General features: G+C 38.9%; 1 protein-coding gene across 1 annotated transcript; it reads right to left on the reverse strand.

The window, feature by feature from the left end:
- Positions 1-8,287: 8,287 nt before the first annotated feature.
- LOC131239230 (cysteine--tRNA ligase CPS1 homolog, chloroplastic/mitochondrial-like) lies at positions 8,288-12,820 on the reverse strand. The gene is made up of 6 exons (XM_058236833.1): positions 12,149-12,820; positions 11,191-11,480; positions 10,913-11,038; positions 10,577-10,780; positions 10,355-10,462; positions 8,288-8,727 (listed from the first exon to the last, which is right to left on the reverse strand). The coding sequence occupies exons 1-6, from the start codon at positions 12,153-12,155 to the stop codon at positions 8,635-8,637; spliced, it is 828 nt and encodes a 275-aa protein (XP_058092816.1). The 5' UTR covers positions 12,156-12,820; the 3' UTR covers positions 8,288-8,634.
- Positions 12,821-17,020: the final 4,200 nt, after the last annotated feature.

The following is a 17,020-nucleotide window of genomic DNA, read 5'->3' on the forward strand; positions in this document are numbered from 1 at the left end:
ATTGGGACCAGGCCTGAATTATAGACCCAACAACTGATTGTACTTGAAATGGGTTTGAATCTACGAAAAGACCGACAAGTAGGCCTGAATTATATAGACCCAACTACCGATTGTTCTTGAAATGGGGGTTGAGTCACCGTGTTGATCCACACGAGTCATGTTTTGTGGGCTGGCCAAGTTGAGTTTTTAAGTCGAAAAAATTTCCAACCTTGATGTGACATCGATAATCTTGGGTTTTTATTTAGTAAAAGTGGGCCCACTTAAGCACCACTACTTAGCTCATGGGCTGGACCTAGACATCCTTTGGGCTGCTTGGGCTAGGTCAGTTGCAATGGGTTTTCATTGGGTCGGGTTTGGGTCAGGGCCTATAGTATCCTAACCAGTTCTTCCAGTCTCTGGGTCTCTTTTTTAGGATTGGTTCCAATCAGGCCGGGTACTCATGAGTCTCTGAGACTTGGTTTTTAGCCGGGTTCGGCGGGTCTGAGTTGGGTCTGTGTCAAAAAGGTCAGTCTACATGGTTGGGGATGGATTAGGTCAGATACACCTGCTCATTTGACCCATGTGTGTTATGTAAATAGGCTGTCTTACATGCATGTGGCTCTACAAATTTCATTCCATTGCTAGATTAGGTAACATATATTTAAATATAATATAAGGCAATCATAAATTAATTAGAAACGGACAATGACGGTACTTGACCCGAACATGGTTAGACCCCATTTTTGACTCGGGTCCGGGTACCTGCTGCAAGGCGTATTCGAGCGTGGCAGCGGTGTAACTGCCACGCTCATCATATTCGTGAGCATGCTGATAAAGATGTGACGTACGTGTGGTAGCATGTGCATGTGTCACACGTGCCAGACGACCTAACAAGAAGACAAAATAACTCACGTGTGGCACATGAGCTGACGCGCGGTTCTTGTCCATCCAGACGGTCGCTGGAGGAATTGAATACTGACAATGTTATTTCATTAAGCGAACATGTAGCCATTAGCATGCCACGTTGCATGCAATTGCCAGATGGACACATGAGATGAGATTGCGTGATCGAATTGTGGCATTGCAATTTCGTGAGATTTCCATGTATGGATGGTGGGATATGATACATGGGTGATGGCCCAGACATGTGATCCTCTACACCAATGGTTGGTGGCAGTGCCAAAAGTGGATGTCATCTTCAACAGGTGTCATGCATGACATGGCTAGACATGTCATCATCAATGGTAGTCATGCATGACATGACTCGCGTTGGATGGTGATGTAGACAAGACCAAACGTACCGAAGGTCTTAGGCGCTTCCAAGCTAGCATTCCAGAGTCATTGTATCTCTGTGGTGCGTTGACGTCACCTCACCATGATGTATATGTTATATCCACACCATCCATCCATTTTCAGAGATCATTCTAGTGTAGAAGTCCTAGAATTTGGCAGATCCAAATCTCAAGTGGACCACACCAGAGAAAGCAGTTTTGGCAATGACTTCCACCGTTGAAAGCTTCGTAGGGCTTACTATGATGTTTACTTGCCATCCAAAGTTCTAAAAAGGTCACACAGACCTTCATTCAGGAAAATCACAAATACTAGCTTCATCTGAAACTTTTGTAGCACCAAAGAAGTTTTGGATGGTAGACGTTAAATCCCACTGCGTTCTGTGGTGTGGTCAACTTGAGCTTTCGATCTGCCTCATTTTTGGCACACGCTCTAAAATGATCTTGCAAAATGGATCGACGGTGTGGATATATTACATTCAAATAATCATCCCTATCAAAAACCTCAGGTGGGACACACCACAGGGAGCAATATACAATCATGGCTACAGCTTATATATTCACTTGTTTTTGCCTACACTCGATCCAATTTTCAGGACTTGGCACACACCAAGTGGTCCCCACCTGATGAACGGCCTGGATCCCAAGAAAGTGCTACAGTTGGTGTGGAAAGGTACATTAGGATGTGATAGGTATGAGATCTTTCCCATTTGGAAAAGGACATGGAATCATATGATCTTTGCCTACCTCGATTACCTTTACTACACGATTCCAACGGGCCATCATCCTTTCATCTCCACCCTACAATTTTCCTTCTTATCTTTTTCTTTCTTTCTTTTTTTTTTTTTTTTGAAAAAAAAAAACCCGAATGGCCTAGAATCATAACCCTTCTTTCCATCACTTTCATTAAAAGGAGTTGTCTCACACGTCTGATTTTTTGTGATGGGAAATCTAACCAGATTTTCATATGAATTGGGGGGAGATCTTTTGCTGATGGATGGCCATTTCCATATGGTGAAAAGCAAGTTATGATCAGTCATCCCCCACTCTATGATCACCACAACATGGGCATTCAATATGCATGCATGCATGCAAGCACGCCAATCAAATTGCATTGAAATTGTATGTTCCACCTTGCATCGAGCATGGCCGAAAAGTCACACTGATTGGATGATCATAACCATCCAATGGATGGCCAAAATGTAAATGATCAACTTTTAGAATTCAACGGTCCAAAATAAGATGTTTAAGATTGCATCAACGGTGTGATATGCAAGGTGTATACAATATACACACGTGCCAATCAAAGCGCGTTGAAATATTGGGTCCCACTTGTAATAATGCCTAGATCATGTAGGCCGTCTTTTTATTGTGGTAAACGCATGTTTGAATGTGGACCCCACCACTCCCAAATGAGGATTTCCCATATTCGCCTCCCCAATGAGCACACCTTTGAAAAGGTGTGGCCGAACGCACAAAACATGAGAAGTGCCCCAAAGCAAAAGGGTTTGGTCATAGAAAGGGGATTCCAAAAGCCTATCTTCATATCTGTCTGTGGATGGCTTTTTCTGGCTTTACTAGGAAAGGTATCTAGTGCCAATCTAGGCCACTGATTTTGCTAGGAATTGATTAGGTGAAGCACCTCCATATGCTTCATCATAGAGAAAGCGGGCCAACCCATACTAGCTTTTTGAGACAGCTTAAAAGGGTCATTTTATGAGAGAGAAAAAAAAAGTGGAGGTGGTCCACATGATCTACGGACATTATGGCCTCTTGCTAGGCATTATGGCAAAATGGATTAGATACATACATGTTCATATAAGGTATGAAGATAGGTAATTGTCTTAGTTTAAGCAACAACAACGTGACTGGTACCTAATTCCTTCTTTTTTTATTGAGAGAGAGAGAGAGAGAGAGAGAGAGAGAGAGAGAGAGAGAGAGAGATGGGCCTGGGAGCCTATGATGGGGCCACAACAAACAGCCCACTCACTTTTGTGAAAGATATGGGCTCTTCATTAGGTGTGGCCCATAAGGGGACAATGGGTCAGGTAGCCTGTCAACCCAACGAGCCTAACCAGGTTTTGAGCTGGGCTTGGAGTTGTTAGCTTGACCTGTCGGCCATGCTTGGGCCTCACTTGCATGGCTTGATCAATTTTTGGGTGGGCCTTCCACCATTTCAGCCCAGCTAGGCAACCCATCAATTTGTTTTATATGTACATGTGTTTATTGTACAAATATGCCATTCCAACACTTGTAGGCAACCCATCAATCTTCAACGTGAACCATTGGTTTCATTCCTCTAAAATGTTTATTTCTTTGTGCATCTGTGGCCCACATGATTAACAAATAGATTAGGAACATTCAAGTGAGAAGTAGGGATATTATCAATTTTTTCAGTCGCGTTAGGTCAGGCCCAACTGATTTTTCCAAGCTCAAGCTCAAGCTCGGATCAGGCCTTGGGTCCTAAGCATTGGGCCAAACCTGCCCATTGCCATCTCCCTAGTTCCCTGTTAGTGTTGTCAATGGACCTGACTCGATTTTAAATGGTCTACATCACACTTATTGAACCCGTTAGGAGATTGGGTTGGGGTTCAGGTATCACCTTTTGGACCCAGCTAAAATTCGGGTCTAGTCAAGTTTGGGTGGTGTCCATGTGATTGGCCTTAGTTAAAGTTGGGTCTGATTTAGTCTACTCAGGTCTGATTAGATGTAATAGTATAATTATATATTTAATATATATTGATTATTTCAGTAAAAGAAATGAGTTTCTTAAGCTATACACATGTGAATAAACCCATTTGCGCACCATGCATGTCTCAAAGTGGTATATGTATGTGAGATCAAATCCATCCATCGAGTAAGTCCAACCATTTAAATGCTCTTATTTGTCGAAGCCTCAGTCCGAAGACCCGATGGGTACCCAAAACTTATTGAATCTAGGTCCGAGTCATAAATGTTAGACTTTTAGAAATGCAATGGAAAATGAAAAACTTTCAAATACTCAGAGTAATAAGTTAACTCCTAAGAATCACTGTCTAAATATTACAAAGTTTCTACAATAAACCAAAGTAGAGATTTTAGATTCAAAAATAAATTTTGATCAGCACTGTCAAATTCCATTCGATTACTGATATCATACCTTTAATGTAGAAGATTTTTTCTCAACCCTGAGGAGGAGAAAAGCCAACACATAAAACTCTTTAGTGAGGCTAGGCTGCAGATAGAGAGATTATATATAGTGGGCCACAAATGCCGACTCCCCTCTTCTTCATCTGGGAAAGATCAAAGAGACACTTCCTTACTTAGAATATCGACATCGACGGTCTCACGTGGTTTGGAATCAATTTAAGTTTTTCCTAAGAATTCTCAAAAATCGATGGTATGAAAAGGGAACAAAAGGGGTTTAATCACGTGATCTAAGTTTTCGAAAACTTTCAAATTTTGCTTCTAACAAACTCTAATTCAATTAGCCCAAGCATGGTTCTACAGGACCCCACCCATTGATAATCCTAACCATCATGCATTGGTGACGCAGGGGAGGATGTGAGGTCGAGCACCGTCTTCCTCAAGAGGATAACTATTCCGAATCCACGGAACTTCTCTGGACTCCTCACAGAGACTTCTCGAATCCATGAGGAAAGAAAGCAGAAAATAGAAATAAATTCCAATAAATTCTAAATTGATTAATGAATGAATAAAAACAAGTTCACAACCCTTTAAATAGGGGTACCAAGTAATAGGAAAGAAATCAGAATCAAACTATAACTAAAACTCCTAGAATTCGTGACTTACTATAAATAGTAAACTTACTATTTATAGATGGTTGTGATGTCTACTAGTGCGCAAGGTTTTCGGCCAAAAATAGTAAATGTCCTATTTGGCTTCACCAAACCGTTCTCCTAATTATTCTAAGCTCTTTTCATGTTGGGCGCAACTCCTAAAGCCTGACGGATGAAGAGTTATAATCAAACAAAAACTTACTATTTATAGTAAAAACGAAATTAAAACAGGAAACGACCGTCGATCAAGGGGTTTTTCGTAATTTCGAGCTGTGCAACCTAGCGTAGCGGGGTTAGTTGGCTAAAGTAGCTCGTTCTACCCCAAAATCATATATTTTACGTCAGATAACTCATTCCGGATTGCGAGATATGCCCAATCAAAGGTCTGATGGTCCGATCACTTCTGTCGTCGACCGGGCCTTTTCTTATCCATCTTGGCCATGAAACTATCTGCGACCCGCTCTACATCAATTGGGATGTCAATGGGCTGGGTTAGGTCCTATGGTAGCCGTACCCGAACTACTCGATTTTCTCTTTAGACTGCTTGAGTACCTATACTCGGATCTGTTCTGGTTTAGATGACCGTTAGCCGCCCATTTGGTCTTTGGATTTAAGCTTTAAGTTGGGTTAGATATGGTAAGAGCATTTACTATGCTGGGCACAACCAATAGATAAATTAGATGGCACACACAGATGCTACTTTGAAATATGTATGATAGTCTACTAAGATTTCCATAAATCATAAGATACTTCCGGGTCCGGCTAATGAATTACTGAAAATGATGTACTATAAATGGCACGAAGAAACTCGTTCCCATCTAACTAATGAATGTGTTGTGTTCTAGAATGTGGTACTCCGGGACAATATCGACCGTGAGCTACTGAAATTCGATGAGAAAGGCGAGAAGGCGATGTTGATTGATATAGATCCATTCATACTCAATCTCAAAGTCAATATGGTTACGACAGATCCGAGAAGTGCTAATTGACCACGACAAAGGATTGATCTTGGCCCAACCAACCATAAAAGCACATTATAATGACCAGGGCAAGGGCAACGTCAGCCTTCCCACTCAGTCACCACTCGGCCAAACGCAATTTGGTAGGATGGTTAAGATTCATAACTGTATGACCAATATGCCAGAAGGACCATTCTGGGATGGGGAGATTATCCTCAACTAAGGTCGCAAGGCCAATACATAGCTCCGAGGATTGAAAGTAGTCGTCAACATCGACACCAAGGGGTGCCTTCTCCCCTTAGTCATTACTCTCAGGGCAAGATGTCAAATCAAATGATGGTTAAACCCCTAGCAATTTAGAAAGAAATCTGGAAGTGGGTCATGCATCCTAAATTTTCGATAATGCCAGAAACATTGACTCAAACTCAAAAATTCCATTGGCAAAGGCATAGAGCGGCCATGAGGAGAGAATCGGCAAAAGCCAAAGACATACCCCAATCAAAATTAGTACAACTACGATCGTTTTGGAGAATTCCTTTGCCTGAAGAACAAGTGGTTGTTAACATGGTCGCAGTGATTTTACTTCCTGTTTTGTGTGAATAGGATGCCAACATTTTTTACCAATCTTGTGGATCAGCAAGTCCAAAAGAAAAAGATGGCTGTGATAATTTATCAAATTATCTCGATGATGTATGTTTCCAAAAGGATGAGTGGCTGGTGAACGAACTACTAGCAACCGCTAAAGCATTGCAAGTGGTCTCACCTATTACCATATCGTCTGGCATTGTGAACGATGAGAGTGTTTAGCACATTCAAAATCCCAATATGCAAGATGGCATAAAAATACTAGGGGGCAATGTCTGAATTCGGAGATTGTGTTCTGTACATTGCCACTTATCGTGTTCCATTACAATATGATATTTACTTTGCCTTTTAATTTTCAGGCTAAATTGGCCGAGCGAAGTAAGATGACAGGCAATGTGGAGGAGTTCATCCCTCCTGTGGTGATACAACATGCTTCTTTTCCATCAAAGAAAATGATTAAAAGAAAACTTGGATTGGATGAAAAATCACATTTGAATATTATTACGATGGAATCAAGAGCTACGTCATAGTAAGTAGTCATAAAACCTTAAAGATTGTCCAGTCACCAGGATTCTGTTCGACAATGGCATTGTTGTCGATCTCCTATCACTGAGAATGATGTCAAAATTATGAAAGACATTGACTAATTTGATCCCGTCTAAGGTCACAGTCAGTAATTTCATTGATCACATTACAAATACTCAAGAAGTCCTACCAGTCGGCTTGATTGTTGGGACCAAAATAGTGTTAGCCCCATTTTTTGTGATTGATATCTCATATGTCTATAATACTCTATTTGATAGAGATTGAATTCATTTGTTTGCGTGCATTATATTATCTCTACATCAATTCATAATTTTTTAAAATCATAATAAAGTTGAATTGGTTTTGGCCGATAATAAATCTTTCTTGGCCACACCAAATGCAAATGAAGCCTATCACTATAGCAAGGTAATATGGCTAATTCAATTCACTGAGAGAAATAACCATGGCCGACTGATTGGAATATCTGAAAAAAAATAAAAACAAAAAAAAAAATCGAAATACCAGTCTAAGATATCACAAAAGTGATCTGTCCAGTCGATAACCTGTGAAGGACATTATTCCTTTTTGGCCAGTTCTACATTGTACCATCGAAGAGATCCTATGATTGGTACACCAAAAGATAGCCAACGTCGGGCCAATTTCACGGCTAGAATAAAGAAGTCAATGGCCGTAAACCAATTGCAGAAGTCACTTAAGCTAAGGAGTACTGGAATCCTCACCCAATTATAAGCCGACCATGTCTAGCTGACCAAATACCCACCCAATGGTAAGCCTAACGTGCCTACCCAACCGTATATTCTGAAAAACATCAGGCTAATGGCAAACTCCAGTCTAATTATAACAAATAACCCTAAAAAAATAATAATAATAATAAAATGTCGACAATCATTTTAACAGCCAAAGTAAACTAAGAAAATGGAGTTTAAGAAGATGGTGTATTGATCCCATTATAGCGTCACAGCATAATGGTTTGGGATGATTCAATTATAATCATTCCATCTGCGACTGTACTGCCTTTCTTAAAACCATGATCAACGGAAAACAAAACCACGTGCAAGAAATGAAAGAGACGAATGAAAATTAATCTTCAGAAATAAGGAATTAATCAGAACACTGAAAGAGATGAATGACAATTAATGGTGAGAAGGAATGAATCAGAACCACTAAACAGATTTCTATTCAAGAGTCATGGATGATAAAAGCATGTGGCAATCTAGACTGTTAGAATCTTGGGTCCAGACCTAATGGACATTGACATGAATCATAAAAGGTGTAACATAGACCAGGGGCATGTATATAGTGTACTAATTCACCCAAAAGTTCAATCAATAGAACCTAAAAATTCAAATTTATAAATAGAAAGGTTAGACTCTTTTCATAATTGAATCAGCAGCACCTCAGGGTTTATCCACTGGGATCTCACATGGTGTCAATTTTCCTGTGCGTATTAAACTTCCACGTGCAACTCTTCGGAGCGCATGGAAATTTTCTTTCATCTTATTTCTCGCTGAATTCCTTTGCTGAATCAGCTGCAGCACTTGGTCCTCTGTCAACCCAGTTCTCTTCAATGTCCATCAACTGTTTTAGAACCTGGCAATTTTGATATGAGATTTCGTTAAAGATGACATCTCCACATTTACCTAATATGACTTTGGAAAAATGCAATGGTGATTTGCAGCACAGCAACAAGATGGTCAGGGATATCACGGCCACAAGTTGCTTGTCTCAGAGATTAAGCTATGCATGTGTAAGTATGAACTAATTCAGACTGTGAAACTGCGAATGACTCATTAAATCAGTTATAGTTTGTTTGATGATAACTACTACTAAGATAACCATCGTAATTCTAAAGCTAATACGTGTGACAAACCCGGATTTCTGGAATGGATGCAGGTGGTGAGTGGTGACCACTAGAAAACAAACCTTAGCTGAAGGATAAAGGTACACAATCACGTCCTCCATGGGACCCACCATGAACATCCATTTCGTACATTTGGTAGGTCCCCTCTATGTCCTGGGATGTATCAAAAATCAGTCATACCATCTAAAAATATGAAAAATCATGCCTCAAACATCTTAAAGCACCTGGTGGGGCCCACCTGAGTTTTGAAATGGCCTAAAATTTTGTGTGACCCCCTCATCCAAGTGAGACACAATGTATAAGCTAGATGTCAAAACCACATCTCTGTGGGCCCTCTGTACAATCTGGAAGGTTTTAATGGGCCCACCCACTCTCAAATGTTGTATGTGGTGTGGCCCACCTAAGTCATGGATTGGCCTGATTTTGTGCTCACCATTGAAGGGTGCATCTAATTACCTTCACACACACACATGCACATATATATGCATGCTCACCTGCACGTGTCAGGGCCCTAAAATCTGAATGGCCCATGTGATACGGCACCTAATGAAACCTGAAGGGACCAATTTTCACCTTGATTCAAAACTCTGGTGGGCCATAGAAAGGAGAGATCCAAATCAAGGGGGGAAAAAGTTTTCTATTTCCATGGCTCACTAAAGTTTTGGATCACGGTAACATTTGGGCACTGGGGGCTTCATGGGGTGCTGCTACACACACACACACACACACACACATATATATATATATAGTTTTTTCTACATCTCCACCTTCATGAGGATCTTAGCAACGTCCAGAGCTATCAAATGACATGTGGATGCCCAGTCATGGATCTGAACCGTTCATTCATTCATACAAGTGTAGAAGCAAGCCATGTTGTAAAAATCATCCCAATCGGATGATCCAAAATATCCAATCAATAACATGAAAAATGGATGGTCAAGATTGAGATGAGAAACAAAATAGGTCCGAAATCATCTTGAAACATCTGTTTGATAGACCCCACTTTTTACTGCTTATAATAAATTCCAAATAGGTGCATTATGTGTAAATCGAGAGAGGAAATTAATGGCTGACCACCTTTTTCTTCATTGTCCAGTGGCAAGAGGAAGAAATATAGGACTTCCTCTTTAAAACTAGTGTCTTAGACATTCGTTGGATCTATCTATCTGTTGCAGAGATATTAGTAGAATTGTATTTGGGGCATTTTAGAGATTGTTGGAATACCATTCCAATTTGGGTCTTCTTTGGGGTCACCCCCCTATCCAATGAATGATGATTTTGATCATCAATGAGACACTTGCGAAACCAGAGTTTTGTTTGATGTTTAAGCAATTGTAATCAATTAAGAAAACACACCTCGGAATAAGTTGAAGATGACATTAGCCCCAAAATATTCAAAACATCTTTTACTTCTTTCTCCAATGCAATAAGAGACTGAATCAGTGATGGCTGCTGCTGATTATTCTGTAATCAGAAAGATTAGTCAAGAGTGCCAATGCAGCCTACACACTTAAATCTGCTTTCACAAAAATCATACAGTTTCAAAATTCTTCAGGAATTAATGAGAAAAATCTATACCTTTAATGAGTTAAGAACAATGTTAATGGTCTTCATGGCTGTCCCTATTGCATTCAAAACACAATAGGCATGCAAGTCACATGCCATTGAACTCTGGAAACAATTACGGAACCTGCGAATGCAGTCTTGGATAGAGGGTGTGATTTCATCCTTGAAACTCTTTTCTCGAAATGGAGAAAGAGTCATTTCACAGTTGTATAATGCCTACAAATATGAAGAAGTCATACACATCAGACATGTAAATAGTTAGTGCATGTATGCATACATACACATGCAAATCACAAATAAATTTCCATGGGAAACTGAAACTCTCAACAATTTACAAGTTGTATTCACCTGATAAATGTTGAAAACTTGGTCTGAAGCATTTTCAAGTTCTTTACTGGTGTAATGGACCCAAGACTGGTAGTGTGTGTCGATCAAGAAAAATCTCAATGCCAAAGGGTGGTACAATCTTAAGACCTACATCACCATTAATCAGATACTGTCACCACAATTCTTGTAAGAAAGATCGGATTCCATAGATGCTTGACTCAAAATAGACTTGCACCAAAAACTAAAAAGCAAATTAGGAAATGAAACTGTTTCCAAAGCACAGAAACCTTGTTGCTTACCTTACGGATCGTAATAAAATCCCCTATTGACTTGTGCAGTTCTGTACTTCCATTTTCTATACTTCCATTTCCATTTAAGAAAAAATCAGTGTGTATCCAATACCGCACATTGTTCACTGAACAGGCAGCACAACTCTGGGCAGTCTCAGTCTCATGATTTGGAAAGATTAGATCCCTTGCTCCACCATGAATGTCAAAGGAGGGATTTAAATCATGCATACTCATCTCACTGGATTGAATATTCCAATCTGGTCTTCCAGGGCCCCAGGGACTGTTCCAGCTTGATTCACCTGGCTTTGCAGACTGCAAAACATTAGAGAGGTGACTAACGAAAAAAAAAAAAAAAAATTTAAAAACATCTCAGTTGAAAACACCAAAAAACACTTTACAAAAGAACATTGAGAAGACACATAAATACACAGATACATACATGCATACATGTAGGAAAACACTCACATGGTACCAGTATCACCACTGCTAATGGTGGTAACCAGCTCTTGTGGGCCCACATGGAGTCTGCAAGACATCCAATCTGTCCTAAAGATATGGCCCATCATGATTTGTACCTAGGTAAAAGAAACTAGGACAAGACAATCATAAAAGATCCACCCATGTGGTATGCATATGGCATCCAACTTATCAAAAAATTGTGGCCCACCATGATGATGTGACACCCCAAAAATAGTTCAAATGAATATCAGGTGCGCCCACCACTTGAATTTGGAGGTTTGGGGCCTTTTTTTCACCGTTTTCTATGTTGTGAGCCACCAGATGGTTGGATCAGCCTGATTTTTGGGGTATCTAATCATCATAATGTATTGGGTTGGATGTCATACACACCAAGTGGGCCCCAAAATAGCGTGGCATGCAAGCGCCCCCCATATGTATGTATGTGTGTGCATGTATGTTTTACACAGAGGCACACGCCCACACACAGACACAACAGGTGATCCCTCACCTTCCATAATGCAAAATCAAAAGGGTGTCTCTTCCTAGGATCAATGACGACCCCTTCGCCTGCTTGAATATCTTCCAATTTATTTCCACATAAATGACCATAACTGGAGAATTTATCAACAGACAAGTACACATCTCCATCAATGACATAGCCAAATCCATTATGAATAATCTGTCAGGAAATACCAATTATTAGACATACAAGTTTCTGAAAAGGCCTCGCATTAATTTTCAAAAATCAAACGAGCGGAAGACAGGTTCTATCTGTTATTAAAAGAGGGGGGGAAAAAAAGTTCAAAGCATATGTTTACTCATCAACCGAAATTATTTAAAAGCAGCACGAGAAGGTTAATCCCAAGCTACCAATATAGAAAGGTTGGATATAAGAAGAAGAATTGTAGGGTCAAGTTTGTAAAATGCAACGTCTATGCATCTAAAGGTGAAAATGAAGAAAAAAATAGTGGCAGAGATTGGGAAACTGATCTTATCACGTAGGAGTGATGTTAGTGGTTAAGTTCGTATCAAATTCTTAGATTAGCAAGACCAATGTTATCAAAATCATACTATTCACATCATGATATGAATCGTACAATTCATATCATATCGTATGGGTGTACAATTTGAATCGTACACCCAAATTGCAAATCCTAAATAATTGTATGACTGTCATATGATGATCGTATCCAATCTTACGAACCGTAAGATAATTGTAAACTGAGTAAACGTGCCCGAGAAATATTTAACAAATCATATTATTATTATTATTATTTATTCGATTTTTTCCTTTTCTCTGTACCCTTTTGCTCATAAAATATGAAAAAGGCTCTCCGCTGTGTCCTCATTTTTTATTAGAGAGAGAGAGAGGGAGAGAGAGAGAGGGAGGGAGAGAGAGAGAGGGAGGGAGAGAGATTTGGGGATTTTGGTATTCAAACACCCACCCAAGACAAAGAAATCAAGATTATCTTTTGATTCACAATGGAAACGAATGCCATTTTTTCTAACATGATTCAACACTCAAGAAAGGTACTAAAAAATTTTAAGGACTCTTATATGTTTTTTAAGGTAAATTTTTCAAAGGACAATAAAAGAAAACAAAGGAAAAAGACAAAAATCATGATAGCTATCATGATATATATTCCATTTATATTTTCTCAATTGATAATATCATAATATGTACTACTTTTTTAGTACATGTTGATGGTATATGGATGATTGATGAGTTTTTAAATCTTTTATGATTTACTTAAAACTTTTCATATGCCTATTAAATATATTTTTTAGTAAAATAGAAAAAAAAAAAATCTTACAATTTATGATATGATTTGTGATTCAAAACCTCTATTACAATCTGCAATACAGTAACGATTTTGACAACATTGAGCGGGACTACCAAAATATTGCTTTTCAACCAAAAGACTTATAAAAGAGACTTTGGAAATCACTTACATAGAAACGATTTTTTATTATAAAAATTTCACAAGTTAAGGATGCTTCAAAGTGGAGACTAGATCAGAGATGTTAATGTCGTTGTACTAAAGAACATAAGCTACATTCTAGTAATGACTAAAGCTGTATCTCTGTTTCAAAAACTTCTAATTCCTGCAAGTGTAATACAAATGGTTTCTAGGTGTCAAAGTTTTGAAAATACCAACTGTATAAGAGAATGTGACTTCTTTCCAAAGCAAAAAAAGTATTTGATTGTTCCATTGGCAAGTTATATGGTGGCAATCGGCGGGGCCAGGCTAAGCCTAGATTGCATGACACTAAAGGACTAAGCCCAAGCCCAACCCAGCATGGCCCAAAAATTGATCAAATCACCATTGCCCATGTGAACTTTTCTAATCTGTCCGTTGATCAAGTACGCCATGCATGCACAAAGAAACAAACATCTAAGAAAATGAAAACAACAGTCTACATGCAAGATGGATGTGTTGCCTAATTGAGGATTGGAACAGCATATATTTTAGGATAGAACATATGTACATATGAAGTTGGGCTGGGCCAGGTTGGGCTAAGATAACTTGGGCCGGAGTAAGGCTAAGATAACTAAACCCAATCCCTGCCTGAAAATTGAACAAGCCATCAATGATGAGCCCATGCCCAGCCCATGGCCAAGCTAATGGGTGCATGCCCAATCCAAATCCATGCCAGGCTCGCTGGGCTGCCCAACCTTGCTAGATGTAGGGACTTGCGCTCATGTGGAGGGGACCAATCAATAAAATAATGCAGCATTGTTTATGGGTGGCAATGGGCTTTGGACTGAGCCAAGCTACTTCTGGTCTGACTCTAATACTATAGGGCCCAAGACTAGGGCCTAGCCCATGCATGGCCTAGCAGAGCATACCCAAGCCCATGCCCAAAAATTGGTTTGGCTCGAGACAAATCAACCTGACTTGAAAATTGATCAAATTCCTATTTTTTTTACATGAATGTGAGATGCATGTGTTGCCTGACCAACTATTGGAACAACAAATTGTAAGATATAATATATGTTTGTAATGCAAACCCTGAAACGGGAAAGTAAATAGATCAAAGACTAGAAGAAAGAGATTGTAGGAAAGGACCCAACAATCCTCTAGCTAAATGCTAGAGACCGCGAATGCAAGACTGTGAGCAAGCTCAACAGTCCTCTAGTCCTAAACTACTCTCCCTCTTCAGCAACTACCATAGAGAAATAAGAGAATTTACTTAAAAGAAATATCATTCCACTTATCTTATTCCATAGGCCATAGGCCATATTTATAATCAATCCATACAATCTACAATAAAAACTATGGAATCTAAAAATAGAATTCCTAACTAGCAAAGATCTGAAAAATAAGAAACCACTTAAATAAGAAGAATATAAGATTGCTGCTTGCCTAACATGAAGATATCAAAGAAAATTACCTAAGGTAGAGATTTAAAAGGAATGGAAAGTAAAGGTATTTTCTAATGTAGAGATTTGAAATAAAAAAGGAAAGTAAAAATGAGCTAAAAAGGGAAAATTGCCATTTTTTGTACACGTGCGGAGCGTGCACGGTAAGATTTGGGCATTTCTTCAAAATCTTGATCAATCGGCTTATGCGGTCATTTTTTTGCATTAATTTCACTCGGCTATAAAAATTAAATAAATTTTTAAAAAAAAATTAAAAAATTTAAAATAAAATAATATATATATATATATAAAAGTTAGTCCTTGAGTTTAAATTGGTAGTCATAATTTGCTGTGAAGATCCTCGTTTGTAGTGTCTTCTTCGGCTTCACTGACAATTGATGGCGAAGACCCACACTCTTGATGGGTAGCTTCTGCATAATATGGTTGAAACACACCATCTTTTCTTTTGCTTCTGGTTGGTCCTCTAAGTTACAAACGTCGATTGTGGCCCCTTTTTCACAGTCAGCTTCTGATCTGTGAGCCTTAATTGAAATTGAGAGCATTATGGTTATTGTGAAAGTATCCATCTCTTCGATCATCGGGTCATGTATATTTGTTAAACCACCAATCCCTTCAATTGGGTCATCTGTCAACTGATCTTTTGGCTTGACTTGAACTTCTTTCGATCTAGCCATTGATCCGTCCCCATCAATAGATCCATCAACCAATCCAAAGGAGGATTCCTTTTGGGTTGCCACATTCTCAGTAACCACGTCATTCCTTAGAACACTAGATAAAACAAATTGAAGCCCATAAGGCTTTTCTTATTCAATCAAGGGCTCAAAGCAAGCTCTCACCAACTCCTTGAGTTTCTTGAATTCTTTTGCAATATCTTCCTTACATACTCTAATCTCCTTAACTTCAAATTTTCTTTCCATGTCTCTTGAACATTCTTGGCCATCATTGATATTTCTGTGCAATAGAATGCTTTTGAGTAGCCGACATGTGGTTGTCGTTGCTCATAACATCTTGAGGGCCATTGAAAGGAATCACTAGAAGACACATATGAAGATGAGTGAGACTCAAGATGTTAGGGGTGATGAACGTGATACTCACAATGAGCCAAATAAGAATAACACGATATATATGGACAGGTAGGAAAGTCTAGATACAAATAATTGTAAAAGGCATATAAACATCTCCCTATCCATGAGCTGAATTGTAGGCTCAGATTCTAGATCTAAGGTTATGAGGGTTATGGGGTTTGGGATTTTTTTTTTAATTATTATTTTTTATTTTTTATTTTGCAAGGAAAAGAGAAAGGGCAAGAAATCGATAAGGTTGGAACATAATTAGGATATGGTAGGGTTGGCAGAGAATATAAACAATTTTATTTCATGGTTAGGGTTCTAAGGGTTTGAAGGGGAAAAAAGGAAAATGTATGGTTTAGGGTTTGGTTATTTTGGGAAGAGAAAAGGGAAAGAAAAGAAAAATACAAGATGAATGATTGAAGGGGAAAGATGAAAGGATAAGAATAAGACGAAAAAATTACCTTCTTTATGTTTTCCAAGAGCAGAACTTGCTCTGATACCATTTAATGCAAACCTCAAAATGGGAAAGCAAATAGATCAAAGAACAGAAGAAAGAGTGTGTGGGAAAGGATGCAACATTCATCTAGCCAAATGCTAGAGACTGTGAATGCAAAACTGTGAGAAAGCTCAACAATCCTATAGTCTTAAACTAGAGATCATTTCCTCCTTACGCTTGGTTGAATCCTAGCTTGGAGGTGCCTACGGTTGGTCGAATTCTCTCCATCAATCGGTTGCAACGGTTTGGCATTAGAGTCAGGTTCCAACAACTGGGTTAAAGTCCTAGATCAACAACAATATTCATATTTTGTTTTAAGGTTTTTTATTTATAAAATTTCACATATTTTCCGTTATTTCTTCATTGCATTCATCCCTCCTATCCCCATTCACCATTTTTCTTTTCTTTTCCAAAGCCTAAAAGTCCAAT

This window comes from Magnolia sinica, chromosome 3 (genome assembly GCF_029962835.1).
Source record: "Magnolia sinica isolate HGM2019 chromosome 3, MsV1, whole genome shotgun sequence".
Taxonomy (NCBI): Eukaryota; Viridiplantae; Streptophyta; class Magnoliopsida; order Magnoliales; family Magnoliaceae; genus Magnolia; species Magnolia sinica.